At 48.6% G+C, this 13,104-nt stretch overlaps 1 protein-coding gene across 1 annotated transcript; it reads left to right on the forward strand.

Moving 5' to 3' along the window:
* The first annotated feature begins 1,018 nt into the window (after positions 1-1,018).
* On the forward strand, positions 1,019-8,701 carry XIRP1 (xin actin binding repeat containing 1). The gene has a single exon (XM_050319283.1). The coding sequence runs from the start codon at positions 1,019-1,021 to the stop codon at positions 8,699-8,701; it is 7,683 nt and encodes a 2,560-aa protein (XP_050175240.1).
* Positions 8,702-13,104: the final 4,403 nt, after the last annotated feature.

Genomic DNA, 13,104 nt, shown 5'->3' on the forward strand with positions numbered 1-13,104 from the left:
TGGTGCCCAGGATTCCCAGACTAAGGAGAAAACAATGCAGAAAGGGAGGCTCAGATGTAGGCTGGACATCCACAGTCCACTCTGTTCACTTCTGTACCAATGCTGCTGTGAATATGAGCTGAGCTCAGGCTGAGTATAAACAGGTCTAGCTTTCCTGGCACCCAGCTGTGGGTGCCCCCAACCTCTGATATCTCAGCCTTGCTATTTTTAAATAAGGGAGCACTGAATTTGGCCTGCTGATCCCAGCAGCTTGTAAACCTTAGTTAGTCTCCTATCTGTACAGGTCTGCAAGTCAAAAGAGCTTTCTTTAAGTCTCTATTAGTATAACTGTCCACCTGTTCTTGTGTAAATGTTGACATGGGGTACACCCAGGAGTCCAACAGAAGAAATCATTAATCGGATGAACATCCTTCCCCCAGCCCTCCCTCCTGAGCAGTGGGCAACCCAGGGCACGACCAAAAGCTCATGGTGCTACCCAGCACCATCAGCTCTGTTTGACAATTTGGTTCCCTCTCCCCATTTACTTCTTCAGACCTCTTCACAAAAAGCTCCTTGGCTTTCTCCTGCACCCATATCCTGTGTTCCCAGACTCCCTGCAGGTCCTCACACTGCCCCAGACACCTGGGAGCAGGAGGGAGAAGTTAACTTTTAGCTCACTGCCCTAAGACATCCTCTTTCACGTCATTCTTGTGGTCGCTCTCTTGGTGGCACAGTCCAAATCGAGTGCCTCTGTTATGCTGTGGCTGGACTGACTCCTGGGGACCATAGACTAACCAGCTCACCTGGAATAGAGGCCTTGCCTTGAGCCCTTGCAGTGGAACCAGAGCTAACACCGAGCCTGGAGCGTGTGCAGTGGTGTGATGTTTTGGAGTGCTGTGTGCTACTGAACCAAAGGTATGGAGCTTAGCTGGTGCATGGAATTCCCTTGTTGGCTTTTCCCTTTGCCGTTCGCACCACTAACGGCCGTGGGGTTGGCGGGAGAGGGACGGTTCTGACGTTTAAAACTGTTTCCCCAAAGATGTCAGAAGCTCAGAAACCGTCTAAAGTGGCCACCAAGAAAATGGAAGACGACTTGCCTCCCCCTCCCGCCGTGAGCTCAGTCCAGGTCATCGCTCCAGGGAGTCAGGATCTCAACCCGCTCCCTGTGCCTCCCCCAAAACAAGCCTTCTCCAAGTTCTACCAGCAGCGCCAAGTGAACGAGCTAAAGAGGCTCTACAGACACATGCATCCCGAGCTCAGGAAGAACCTGGAAGAAGCTGTGACTGAGGACCTGGCAGAAATGCTTAATACCGAAGACCCCAATGCACAGGCCTCTGTGAACCTGGATAAAGTTCTCCCGGGGGAGGTTCAGTCCATGCGCTGGATTTTCGAGAACTGGGCACTGGATTCCATCGGGGACCACCAAGCCCCCAAGAAGCTGGCGGAAGAAGAGATCATTCCTGGTGGGGATGTGAAAAGTACTTCCCTGAGGTTTGAAAGCCAGTCAATCAATGGATACAGCCTGTCAACATCAGCCAAGGTGTCAGAAACAGACCTTGCCAGGGGAGACGTTCGTACTGCCCGGTGGCTCTTTGAGACCCAACCACTGGACACATTAAACAAACTGTATTCAGATGAAACCGAAGTGCAGGAGGCAGTTCTCAAGGAGCCTGTCCAGGGAGGTGATGTGAAAGGGGCCAAACAGCTCTTTGAAGCACAGTCCTTGGATGCTATAGGGCGCTGCTCCTCAGTGGAGGAGAAGAGCATCCTACAACTCAAGTCAGAAATCCAGGAGCTAAAAGGCGACGTTAAGAAGACTGTCAGGCTCTTCCAAACAGAGCCCCTTTGTGCCATCAGAGACAAAACTGGGACTATCCATGAAATCAAGTCCGTCTGCCGAGAAGAAATTCAGAGCAATGCAGTCAGAACGGCTCGCTGGCTGTTTGAGACTCAGCCCCTGGACACCATCAACAAGGACACTTCCAAAGTGCAGATAATCCGAGGTATTTCACTGGAAGAAATTGGGAGGCCGGATGTCAGTGGAGCAAGGTGGATATTTGAAACCCAGCCCCTGGATGCCATCAGAGAAATCACAGTTGAAGAACAGGACTTCAAGGCTTCTACAGATTTTGTCACAGGGGCAGATGTCACTAAGCAGAGATTGCTCTTCGAGACCCAGACTCTTGACTCCCTGAAAGGAGAAGCTTCAGAAAGTGTTGTAGCCAAAGAACAAGTCATTGGAGGTGATGTGAAATCCACACTCTGGCTATTCGAGACGCAGCCAATGGAAACCCTGAAAGACAATTTTGAGGTGGGACGTTTAAAGAAAGTAGAGCTTTCAGCAGAGGAGAAGGGAGATGTGAAGCAAAGAAAACACGTCTTTGAGACCTGTCCCCTTGGCAGCATCTCCAAGGCATTTGAGGAAGAAATTCCAGCCACCAGCATGGAAGAGGTAGTGAAAGGGGATGTGAAGTCTTTCAAGACCCTGTTTGAGACTCTCCCCTTAGACAGCATTAAACAGGCTGATGCTGAGCCCATCACCAAAGAAGAGGAGGAGGAGAAGATTCCGGCTGGCAACGTCAAAGCCAACCAAATCCTGTTTGAGACAACACCTCTGTATGCCATCAAGGATAGCTTTGGCAATTTCCATGAAGTCACCTCTGTAAGCAGAGAGCAGATCATCAGTGGGGACGTCAAGAACTACAAGTGGATGTTTGAAACCAGGCCCCTGGACCAGTTTGATGAAAGCATCAAGAAAGTGGACATAATACGGGGGATCACAAAGCAAGAGGTGGTGGCTGGTGATGTCAGAACAGCCAAGTGGCTCTTTGAAACTCAGCCTATGGATGTCATTCATCACAAAGCCATGGAAGGAGAGGAGCATCCCTCAGTGAAGCGGGAGATCTCCCAGAGGGGGGATGTGAAGACCTGCCGGTGGCTTTTCGAGACCCAGCCCATGCACACCCTGTACGAGAAGGCTGAAAAGAAGCAGGAGGAGGACGGCAGCGTGCCCCAAGCTGATGTGAAGTCCTACACATGGATGTTTGAGACTCAGCCCCTGGACTCCCTGAAAGGCCAGGAGGAGCAGTATCTGCAAGTCAGTAAGGCGTACAGTCAGGAGGAGTTAGAGGGAGTTGATGTCAAAACTGTCCGGCACCTCTTTGAGACTGAGCCCTTGGGCAACAGCACTGTGGGTGAAGCTGACAGGAAAAAGACCATGCGGTATTCCAGTCGAGTGGAGATACAGTCTGGGGAAGTGTCCAGGGTGAAGGAGTTCTTTGAAGCTAAGCCCTTGGATACAGCCACCAAACCAAAATCCCAGAAAGATGCTGGGGCAATTGAAGCTGGATCCGTGCACAAGTTCACGTGGCTCTTTGAGAACTACCCCATGGATACCCTGAAGGACAACTCTGAGGGCATCCAGGAAATCCCTCCAGAAAAGGATATCAAGGGGGGAGATGTTGGAGGCAAAAGGTTTGTATTTGAGACTTATTCCCTTGACCAAATCCATGACAAAGTGGACGAGACAGAGCTCCAGAAGATCCAGAAAGACACCATGAACAAAGCAAATGTCAAGTCCTGCACGATGCTGTTCGAAAGCCAACCCTTATATGCTATCCAGGACAAAGAGGGGGGATACCATGAGGTCACCTCAGTGAAGAAAGAAGAAATCATGAAAGGTGATGTGAAAGGCGCCCGGTGGTTGTTTGAAACTAAGCCCCTGGATCAGGTCAAGAAGGAAGAAGAGGTGTTTGTGATCAGGGCTGTCACCCAAGAGGACATCAAGAAAGGAGATGTCCAGGCTGCCCGGTGGAGGTTTGAGACAGAGCCTCTTGACTCCTTCTCAGTGGGAAAGTTGTCTGTGCCCAGAACTGTAGACGATGTGCAGAGGGGAGACGTTCAGTCCAACAAGCAGCTCTTTGAGTCCCAGCAGGTGGGCCAGAAGAAGTACGTGAGGATGGTCAGCGTCAGTGACGTTCAGCGGGGTGACGTGAGGACATCCACCTGGCTTTTCGAGAACCACCCCGTGGATTCCCTGTACGGGGATGCGGAGAGAAGCTCGTCCATGAGCACAGTGCAGAGGGAGGACAGCCAGAAGGGGGATGTGAAACGCTGCACCTGGTTGTTTGAAACCCAGCCGATGGACACCCTTAAGGACACAGAGGTGACGGCCAGCGCTGGGGCCCAAGAAGCGATCCCTCGTGCAGATGTGAAAAGCACAACGTGGCTCTTCGAGAGCACGCCCTTGGATAAATTCAGCGCTTCTGAAGGCAGCATAGAAATAGAACTGAAAGAAAGAACCATGAAGGAGACTTTAGAGACTCTCTGCACTTGCCAGGCGATCCAGCACGATGGGATCCTCATTGAAGCCAATGATATGGAGAGTGTGAAGATGGTGAAGTACCAGCTCAGCAGCCCAGGTGCTCCAGAGATCCTGAAGGAGGAGGTTGTGGGAGGCCATTTGCAGAGGATTATGCTGCAGCTCCTGCACAGGACCGATGTGGAAGCACAGAGTGTGCTGGTGGAGGAGGACAGAGATGGCAAGATCAAAGTAAGCCCATTGCAGCTGTTGGACCAGAGTGAAGCTAAAGGCAAAGAGGACTTGAGTGGGGATGTAGCCAAGGCTTTACAGGGCCTCCTCAATCAAGATGCTTCCATCAAAAAGGGGATGGTCCTACAAGAGACAAAGTCGGGGTCAGTGAAGATGACTCTCTACTCCCTCCTGTTCCATTCTGTCCAGCAGAAAGTCGTCAAGGGGGATGTGAAGTCAACGATTGGGAACCTGTTGGCTTCTTCTCAGGAGCAGAAAGCAGCAGCAACCATCAAACGGGAGGACAATGAGAAGGGAAACGTCCAACTTTTTGCGAGCTGCATTGAGAAGGGAGATCTCAGCTATCTGAAGAATCTGCAGCAGGAGTCAGAGATACAATCCCTCATCAATGCCCAAGCAGAGCAGGGGGAAGATGAGAGCGTCCCACGGGTTGTGCAGGGGGCTAACATACATATCTTACCAAATAAAGAACAAATTGGGAAAGTGATTGCGGAAGGTGAGCCGAGGACTGATCAGGGAGCAAAAAAGGGATTTGTAAGTGAAAGCACAGGCAGAGAGGGTGTGTTAGAGAGAGAGGCTGTGCATGCAGCAGGTGTGACAGGCACCACAGTGCAATGTCTTGGGAAGCCCCTGCCCACAGGGGTGGGAAAGGAAGAAATTCTGTCCGGAGGTCTTAAAGTGACTACAAAGTCAATCCAAAGGGTGGCCGATGCCAGCAAGAAGGCAGAGAAAGAAGAAGCCACCGCTGCCCAGTGGAAGGAACCCAAAACTACGATGCAAAGCATATTTCCAATCCAAGTGACATCTCAGGGGGCAGAAGTGGATGGGAAACAGCAGAGTGTGATGACTGGGGCAGCAAGCCAGACTCAGACAGAAGAAAAGGCCCTCGGGAGCGATCTCCAGGCTGCAATGCAAAGCCTGAGGCTGGCAACAGCAGAAGCAAAAAACATCCAGCACCATGTCCAGAGCAAGTTCCAGAGGAACAGGGAGGAGGTCCACACAGCCTGCAGGCAGCAGACAGTCAGCACACAGGGGACAATGACCCTTCAATCAACCATGCACCAACAGGACTCTTCGTCCACCAAGCAGGAGAGCAGCAGCACTGCCACCAGGACCACCACCACCAGAGTCCAGGAGGCATCCAAGACCCACACAAGCGTGTCTCAGAAGAGCATAGCATCACACAAAAAGGTCAGTGCTTCTGAGGAAGTACAGGCAGGACAACTATTGAGCCAGGAAAGCCAAGTTGTGCCTAGTAGAGATTTTAGCATTAAGGATGGCCTTTATACTGCCACGCCCGTGAAAACCTATATAAACCCTTGTGTTGAGTCTGATTACAAAGAGCAATCAGTGCAAGAAGAAAGAGATGTTGTTGTCAGAGGGGATGTGCAGACAGCTATCAGAGCACTGCAAAGTGCCGCCACAGAACAGCGCCTGGTAGAAAAGGAGGATGTTGTCCGAGGTAATTTAAAAGCCACACTTCAGTCACTGGAAAAGTCTAACGTTAATGTCTCCAGAGGGGACTTTAAAGCTGCTATGATATACAGAAATGCAGGGCAGTCCTATTCTGTGTGTAAAAAGAAAAATGAGACTCAAGTCACTAGTAACCAGACTGCTGTAGTGGCTTCAGGGTCACAGGCTGATAATGACTTTCCTCCTCCTCCCCCAGCTGCTGTGATGAAAGCAGAACATTGCCCACCCTCAACTAAAGCAGCAAGAGAAGGTGCCCTTCCACTACCAACCAGCAAAGATGAAGTCCAAGGATGTTCTGCACCACTCCAGACCCCTCTTCCTACCCTCCCTTCTCTGTCCTGCAAACCCAGTGATCAGAGTCCTGCAGAGAAGCCCAGGACTCCTCCAAAACCAGAAATTACTGCCCCACACAGGATAAAACCTGTTCTCCCTCCAAAACCTGAGCACTTCTCGCACGAGGCACATTCTGCCTCTGCAAGTAACAGCACAAGCAGATCAGCCAAACCCATCCCTCCACCCCTGCCTCCAAAACCTCTAGGCTTGAAGGAAATCATCAGGCCAAAGACTCCCACCACGGAGCTGGGATCAAGCTGCGTGGAAGTTCATGAACAATCAGGCTATGAGGAGGTTCAGGCAAAATCCTACAATTTGGAGGCATCTGTGAAGAAGACTGTCACAGTTCAGGGTACAAACACTGAAAGAAAGGCGCCAAAATACTCTGCCAAAACCCCTCTTCAAATAGCAGAAGAAAGGTACAAGGCCAACAAAGCAGGACAAGGAAAGGTGGAATCAGACAGTGCTAAGACTTCGAAGCCAATGAAAAATGGAGTGGTTAGTTTCGAAGTCAAGCAGGGAATGGTGAGTGGGAAAGCTGCTGCTCCAAGGAGATGCCCAGGTGAGGTGGCTCAGAGGCACACAGAGCTGTGCCGAGATGAGAACGGGTGCTCTCCACTGTCGCCTCCCATCTGTCCTGGTAGGGCACAGATGAATAATGTGCCGGGACAAACTGAGCCAAGAACCTCCCCTGTGGGCCACACCGCTCCTCCAAAGAGAGATGACATTGCACAAAATGCCTCATCCAAGGTGGAAAGGGAAAGTGTATCTAACTCTTACGGATCGTGGGATAGTCAGAGGGTCGTGCAGCAGGTGCATGAGAGGAGGCAAATGTCTCATTCAATGTCCTTCCATCAGCAGTCAATGAACTCCTTTGAGAAGCAACATCAGGAGACTAGTGAGCAACTGAAGTGTCCTGATGGGGAGGCAGAGACACCTGCCCAGGAGAAGCCAGTGGTTGTTATGAGAGAAAAAAAAATGAGAGAAACAGAAGATGAGCGTCGGAAGAGGCTGTCGGTACACAAAGAGGAGATCATGAAAGGCAATGTCAAGGAGGCTATGGAGATCTTTGAGAACCTCAGGAGGCAGGAGCAGCTGCAGGAAATCTTGACTCGAGTGAGGGAGTTTGAGGAGGAGACAAGCAAAGTGGATGTGAAAGCTCTGAAGAGCTTCTTTGAGAAGGTCCCTGAGTGGGTTGTTCGTCAGAAGGCCCACCAGGCCAAGCAACAGGGCAAGGCTGAGGCACTGGAAAAGGAGGACACTGACAGTGTCTCCTCAGTGGAGCTGGTTTTTGAGGACCTGGAACGAGCAAGCGCTGAGATTATGCACCTGAAGGAACAGACACTTGCACGGATCCTGGACATCGAGGAGGCCATCAAGAAAGCTATTTATTCTGTTTCTAGTCTCAAGTCTGAGTCAGACATTGCAGGGCTGTCAGGGCTGTTCAAGGAGTCTCTGGGGAACACCCAAAGCTCTGTGAGCAGTAGCAATATCCGTAAAATCAGTATTGTCTCAAGCAAAGCCAAACAGGAGGAAGTCACACTGGAGTCAGGGGAAGCAGCATCTGTGGAAAGTGCAAAGGTGGCAGAAAAGACTGAGGCAACCAAGGCAGAGCTGGGGGTCCCCCGTCTCGTTCAGTCTCGTGTCAGCTCTCCCTCCTCACCTTCCTACATCTCCATCGAGTCTGCTGCCAGGAAACCAGCAGAATCACCCAGGACAGCACATTCCCCCCGGGATGCCCCTTCACCAGACTGTCTTGACTCTCCAGGAAGGAGGGGTGCTTTTGCTCAGAACAGCTTTAGCTCCATTAGCCATCCATCAGCTGGGTCTACTGGGCATGACATGAAACCCTTAGAGAAGAGACCAGACCCCGTCCAAACAAAATCTGGGCTGAGCTCCGTGAAACAGCACAGCCTTGGCAATGCCAGCGACAAAGAGAAGGGCTCCCCGGACACCTCCAAGGACAGCTGCCACTGTGGGAAGAAAGGAAGCTTTTCGGAGTACTGCTCCCTGAATGTCTCCAGCCCACAAAATCCGCGGAGGCAGAAGAGCATCTTGGAGCTGCAGACGGGGCCTGATGGGTCCAAGCTCTACGGAGCCACCCGGACTGTCATGGAGCAGTACGAGGAAATGGACCAGTTTGGAAACAAAATCATCACCTCGTCCACCACCGTCACCAAACAGTCTGAGACACAAACATCTTCCACGTGCGATGTGGTGGCTCATCCCCAGTACGAGGTCTCTGCCTCACCCGTGTTTCGGAGGTACTTGAAGAGCCCGGGCGAAAACTTCCACACCAACGGGAGTTTCCAGGAGCCAGGAGTGGTCTTTGTCACCTTTGGCAACTCCAAGCCAAAGAAATAGGAGACTCTGGAGAGCAAGAGAGGACTCTTTGAGACAAAAGAGAAAGGCCACCATAAACATCTCTCCTCTTTCAGCTACACGACACACAGGGATTCACCTACACCCCAGGGACTTCTCAGGGTCATCGTCTTGGTGTTTGCACACAGACAGGACAAATGCAGTCTGCCTTGACACTGGAGGAGAACAGCCCTCCCCTGGCCAACCCAACAGGCTTGGTGCTGCACCACAACCCAGAGTCCTGGCACTCTTAGAAGCACAAGGGAAAAATCCATCCGTGGGCACCTTAGGGTACCTTCCCCCCGAGAGTTTGGTGGGGGGGCTGGTGGTGTTGTCTCGGGCTTCTCTGAACTACTGCAGAAGGAAGGATAGGTAGGATCAGTTAAAGAGCCAACCAACCTGGTCACTGGCAAACAAACACCTTTATGATACCTTCTTTTTTTTTCTAAGGAGGGCATCCTACACACACACACACACATGTATATATATGCACACAAGCTCATGTTGATGGGTGGGTTTGATAAGTTTTCTCTTAGCCATTAAGAAAAAGAAAAGGAAAAAGAAAAAAAAAAAGTCTTGAATTGCTGTCACTATTGATTTCAGGGGAGGTGTTTATCAGTTTATTTTTCAGTTCCTGGGAAGTGTTTGATGCTCATGGAAATTGTCAAGCCAAGACCTACGGCTGTTATCAATGCCATTCCCCCAAAGAAAGATGCTATGGAAGATTCTCTACTTGAGTCAGAATGGTTACAGCTTTCCTTTGTTTTTTTCTAGAATTGTAATTTATTATTCAACATATACAAAACCCTTATTTTAGATTTTCCATGCTTTCCTACATGTTTACTGTTTAAATTCACTTTGAGACTTTGTAAAGCAATTTTCTTATTATCATGACTTTGTTTTGTACATTCTCAACTGAAGATTTTAGATATTTTGTGGCTTTTTTTTTTTTTTTAAACTTCTATTGCTGCGTTCTGAAGGTAAACATTACCTCTAAAAATACTTTGGTCTGGTTGAGTTTCTTTTGTTCAGTGCCTGTTTCCTTTCTAAGTATCTTTCTGTGATCGGGACAGTAACCTCATTCCAAAAAAGAAAAAACCATTAGTAAGTTGTTATGGTTAATGTTTGCCTTTTTCCTCTAAGAAAAAGAACCCACACTAATCAATTAAGAGCAAGACAGTGGGGACGAAGGGACTGTTCAGAGTCCATCACTCCATATCCCTGAGTCCTTAGATAGGTTTTTAAATAGCAGATTTCATCTTGCATCATGCAACACCTTGTTCAAGGTGTTGTAGATCACACAGGAGTTCTGCTTCCTTCCCCAAAAACAGATACACACCCAGAACTTACTGATTTACGTCTAGGACCCCATAAAATTGAAAGTAAGGCATGCCAAAAGAAGAGTAAGAACATGATTTTCAGTTCCACCAAAGTAAACACTGAAGGCTGAGCTAGAAGAGCAGATCATCATAAACTGAGCATATCTGGTTTCAGACAATCAGAAAAAGAAAAAATGTTTAGACCTTCACAATCCTTTTAGTAGGACCAATGGCAAAAATAAGGGAGTGTTGGTAATCTGGACTTTCTCTTCAAAATTTTTCCAACACTCCTTTCTCATCCTTGTTCATTTCCATCTCAGTTTGCTTCAGGGTGCCCATCACACATGTTTGTTTCACTTCTGTTGAAGGACAACTGTGGAGCAGTTTTGGTGAGCTGCAAACAGGTTGCTTGGGCAATGAGAATGATTCCACAGGAACTCAAATAAACCCAAATATCCTGCACTGCCAGTGTTTAAAAATACCAATCTTATTGTTTGTTTCTCCTTTTGCAGGATTACTGAATGTCTCAAAGAGCCATTTATGAGGCTAAGATCATTTAAGATGTGTTTCTTTCATGGTATTGCCATCAGCCAGGAACTGAAATATGATGGGGACACAGATGCTGCATTATTTCAGCACCATACATGGCTCCTTGAAACACTGAAAGGGCTGGAGAGAAAAAACAAATGCAAAGATTTGAAACTCAAATACAAGCTGAAGGATCAGCTCATATTCTCTGTGCTTCAGACCTTGCAATAATAAACCAGCAGAGCACATACAAATTTTGAAATCCCAAGGGAGTTGTCACAGATTTTCTGTGATTTTTGGGTACAACACATGACATTGTTCACTGTTCTTTCCATTTCTTTGTGGGTCGCTGCATTCTCACACAGTGCTGGGTAGGTATTTTCAAGAGCAAACAGGCTGGGAGAATTACCTGGACCAGTGGACAGTTGTCCTTGCCTAAACTATGCCTTGTTGAGTGGTCAAAGGACAAGTTCAGCTACAGACCTGTCTCTCTTGCAGCAGTGGACATGAATTACACCACATTTGAAGTGCCCACAGCAGGTACTGCCCTTGCCAGCTCTACCAGTCACTGGCCTCCCTGGGGATACTCAGTGTGAGGTCTGAAAGATTTGTGCTCACCGTAGAATCACAGAATCATTAAGGCTGGAAAAGACCTCTAGGAGTCCAACCATTAACTCAACATTGCCAACTCCACCACTAAACCATGTCCTTAAATGCCACATCAACACATTTTTAAATCTCTCCAGGGATGGTGAGTCCACAGTTTCCCTGGGCAGCCTGTTCCAGTGCATGACAGCCCTTTCCATGAAGAAATTTTCCCCAAAATCTAATCTGAACCTCCCCTAGTGTGAGCTGAGGCCATTCCCTCTGGTCCTCTCACTTGTTACCTGGAAGAAGAGACTGATCCCCATCTGGCTACAACCTCCTGTCAGGGAGCTGTAGAGAGCAAGGTCCCCCCAGAGCCTCCTTTTTCCCCAGGCTGAACAAGCCCATCTCTCTCAGTTGCTCCTCATAAGGCTTGTGCTCCAGACCTTTCACCAGCTTCTCCACCTATCAATAACACAAGCATTTCAAGGCTGACTCCTACTACTACGTAAAGGTTCTAACTCACACAAGGTAAAAAAAAAAAAAAAAAAAGAAAAAAAGCCAACAACTGATAAGCCATGAGCCAGTTGCAACTTTCAGCACTGCAGTAATCAGCAGTGTGCTGGAAGAGCTGTCCAGGAACACTCTGCTACTGCTTTTCACAGAAGCCTTAAGATAATCTCCTTGCCCACAGTGCCATTCAATTGCTGCTGGTCACCTCTCTATCTTCCAAACCACTAGGAAGGCTTATTCCTGGGGCTGACAAATGTGCCTTGTGCTGTGTGAGAGCTTGTCACTGCCAGAGGAAGTGCCTGCCAGAGTGCCTACATGTAACTGTGATCTCTCCTGCCCTATACAGCAAAGCCAATCCCTTGGCCGAGGTTTGTTATCGCCAGCACTGGCATTTTGCTGCATCACAGGTGATGCTGCCTTCATGCAGCTGCCCATCACCACTCACTGTTCTCTGCCAAAGAACCTGCTCATTTCCTCCCGTGAGATGACACCCATGCCAAAGGTGCAGAGTTTCCTTTCTCTTGGATGCACCAAGAGACACAGCACCACTTTCCATCTGGTTTCTGATACCACTTTCCTCTTGAAGTCTCTATATTACATTTGCACAAGGGCATATTTCTGCTTCACCTTCACCAACACTGCCCTCCCACTGGCATCAGCACAGTTCTGCAGTAATATTGGTGAAATTCATCTTGAAAACTGACTCATTTTGTACAATTACATGGGCCTGGTTTAGGGTAGATGTGTCACCCTTCAGATTCCTTTAAGTGGCCCTCCACTGAGTATACTGGGAGTTTGGACACCTATTACACATGTATTCACCTACAGACCTATGGATCCCCCCTCTGTAGAGGACTGGAGTAGCAGAGTTATGCTGGGATCATTTCAGACTGAAGGGAAGGCAGGGGATTGGTTTGTCTGCTTCCCTCTGGAGAGAAGAAATAAACTGAAGGTGTTAAACCCTTCTTCTTGAAAGTATTGTTGTAGGAAAACAAAGATAATTTTACCTTGCTTGTATGTTCAACCAAAATGAAGGTAATTAAAAAACAGTTGATCCCTCAGGTGTCTGTTAAAAAAAAAAAATAATAAAAGAAGACAAGTCATCTCTTGAGTGAGATACAGGAACACCTTTCCTGTTTCAGAGTCACAGAATCATGGAATGGTCTGGGCTAAAAAGGACCTTGAAGACCATCTAGTCTAGCTCTCCTGCCATGGACAGGGACACCTTCCACTAAACCAGTTTGCTCAGAGTCCCATCCCACTTGGCCTTCAACATTTCCAGGGATGGGGCTTCTACAGCTTCTCTGGGCAAACTGTTTCATCTGGTCAAAGCCAAAATTTGGCCATCAGCCCACTCCACATGAGAGCAGAAATCAAACTTTCCTTTTCTCTGATCTGACAACACTGCAAACGAGGGTGAGAATACGTGGAGAAAAAAAAAAAGCCTGAGGAATCAGAGAG

This window comes from Myiozetetes cayanensis, unplaced genomic scaffold, assembly GCF_022539395.1.
Source record: "Myiozetetes cayanensis isolate MyiCay16 unplaced genomic scaffold, myiCay2020 scf1, whole genome shotgun sequence".
Classification (NCBI taxonomy): Eukaryota; Metazoa; Chordata; class Aves; order Passeriformes; family Tyrannidae; genus Myiozetetes; species Myiozetetes cayanensis.

Excerpts from the sequence above, each read along its gene's own strand:
- XIRP1 (XM_050319283.1), top strand. The coding sequence starts at position 1,019 with ATGTCAGAAGCTCAGAAACCGTCTAAAGTGGCCACCAAGAAAATGGAA.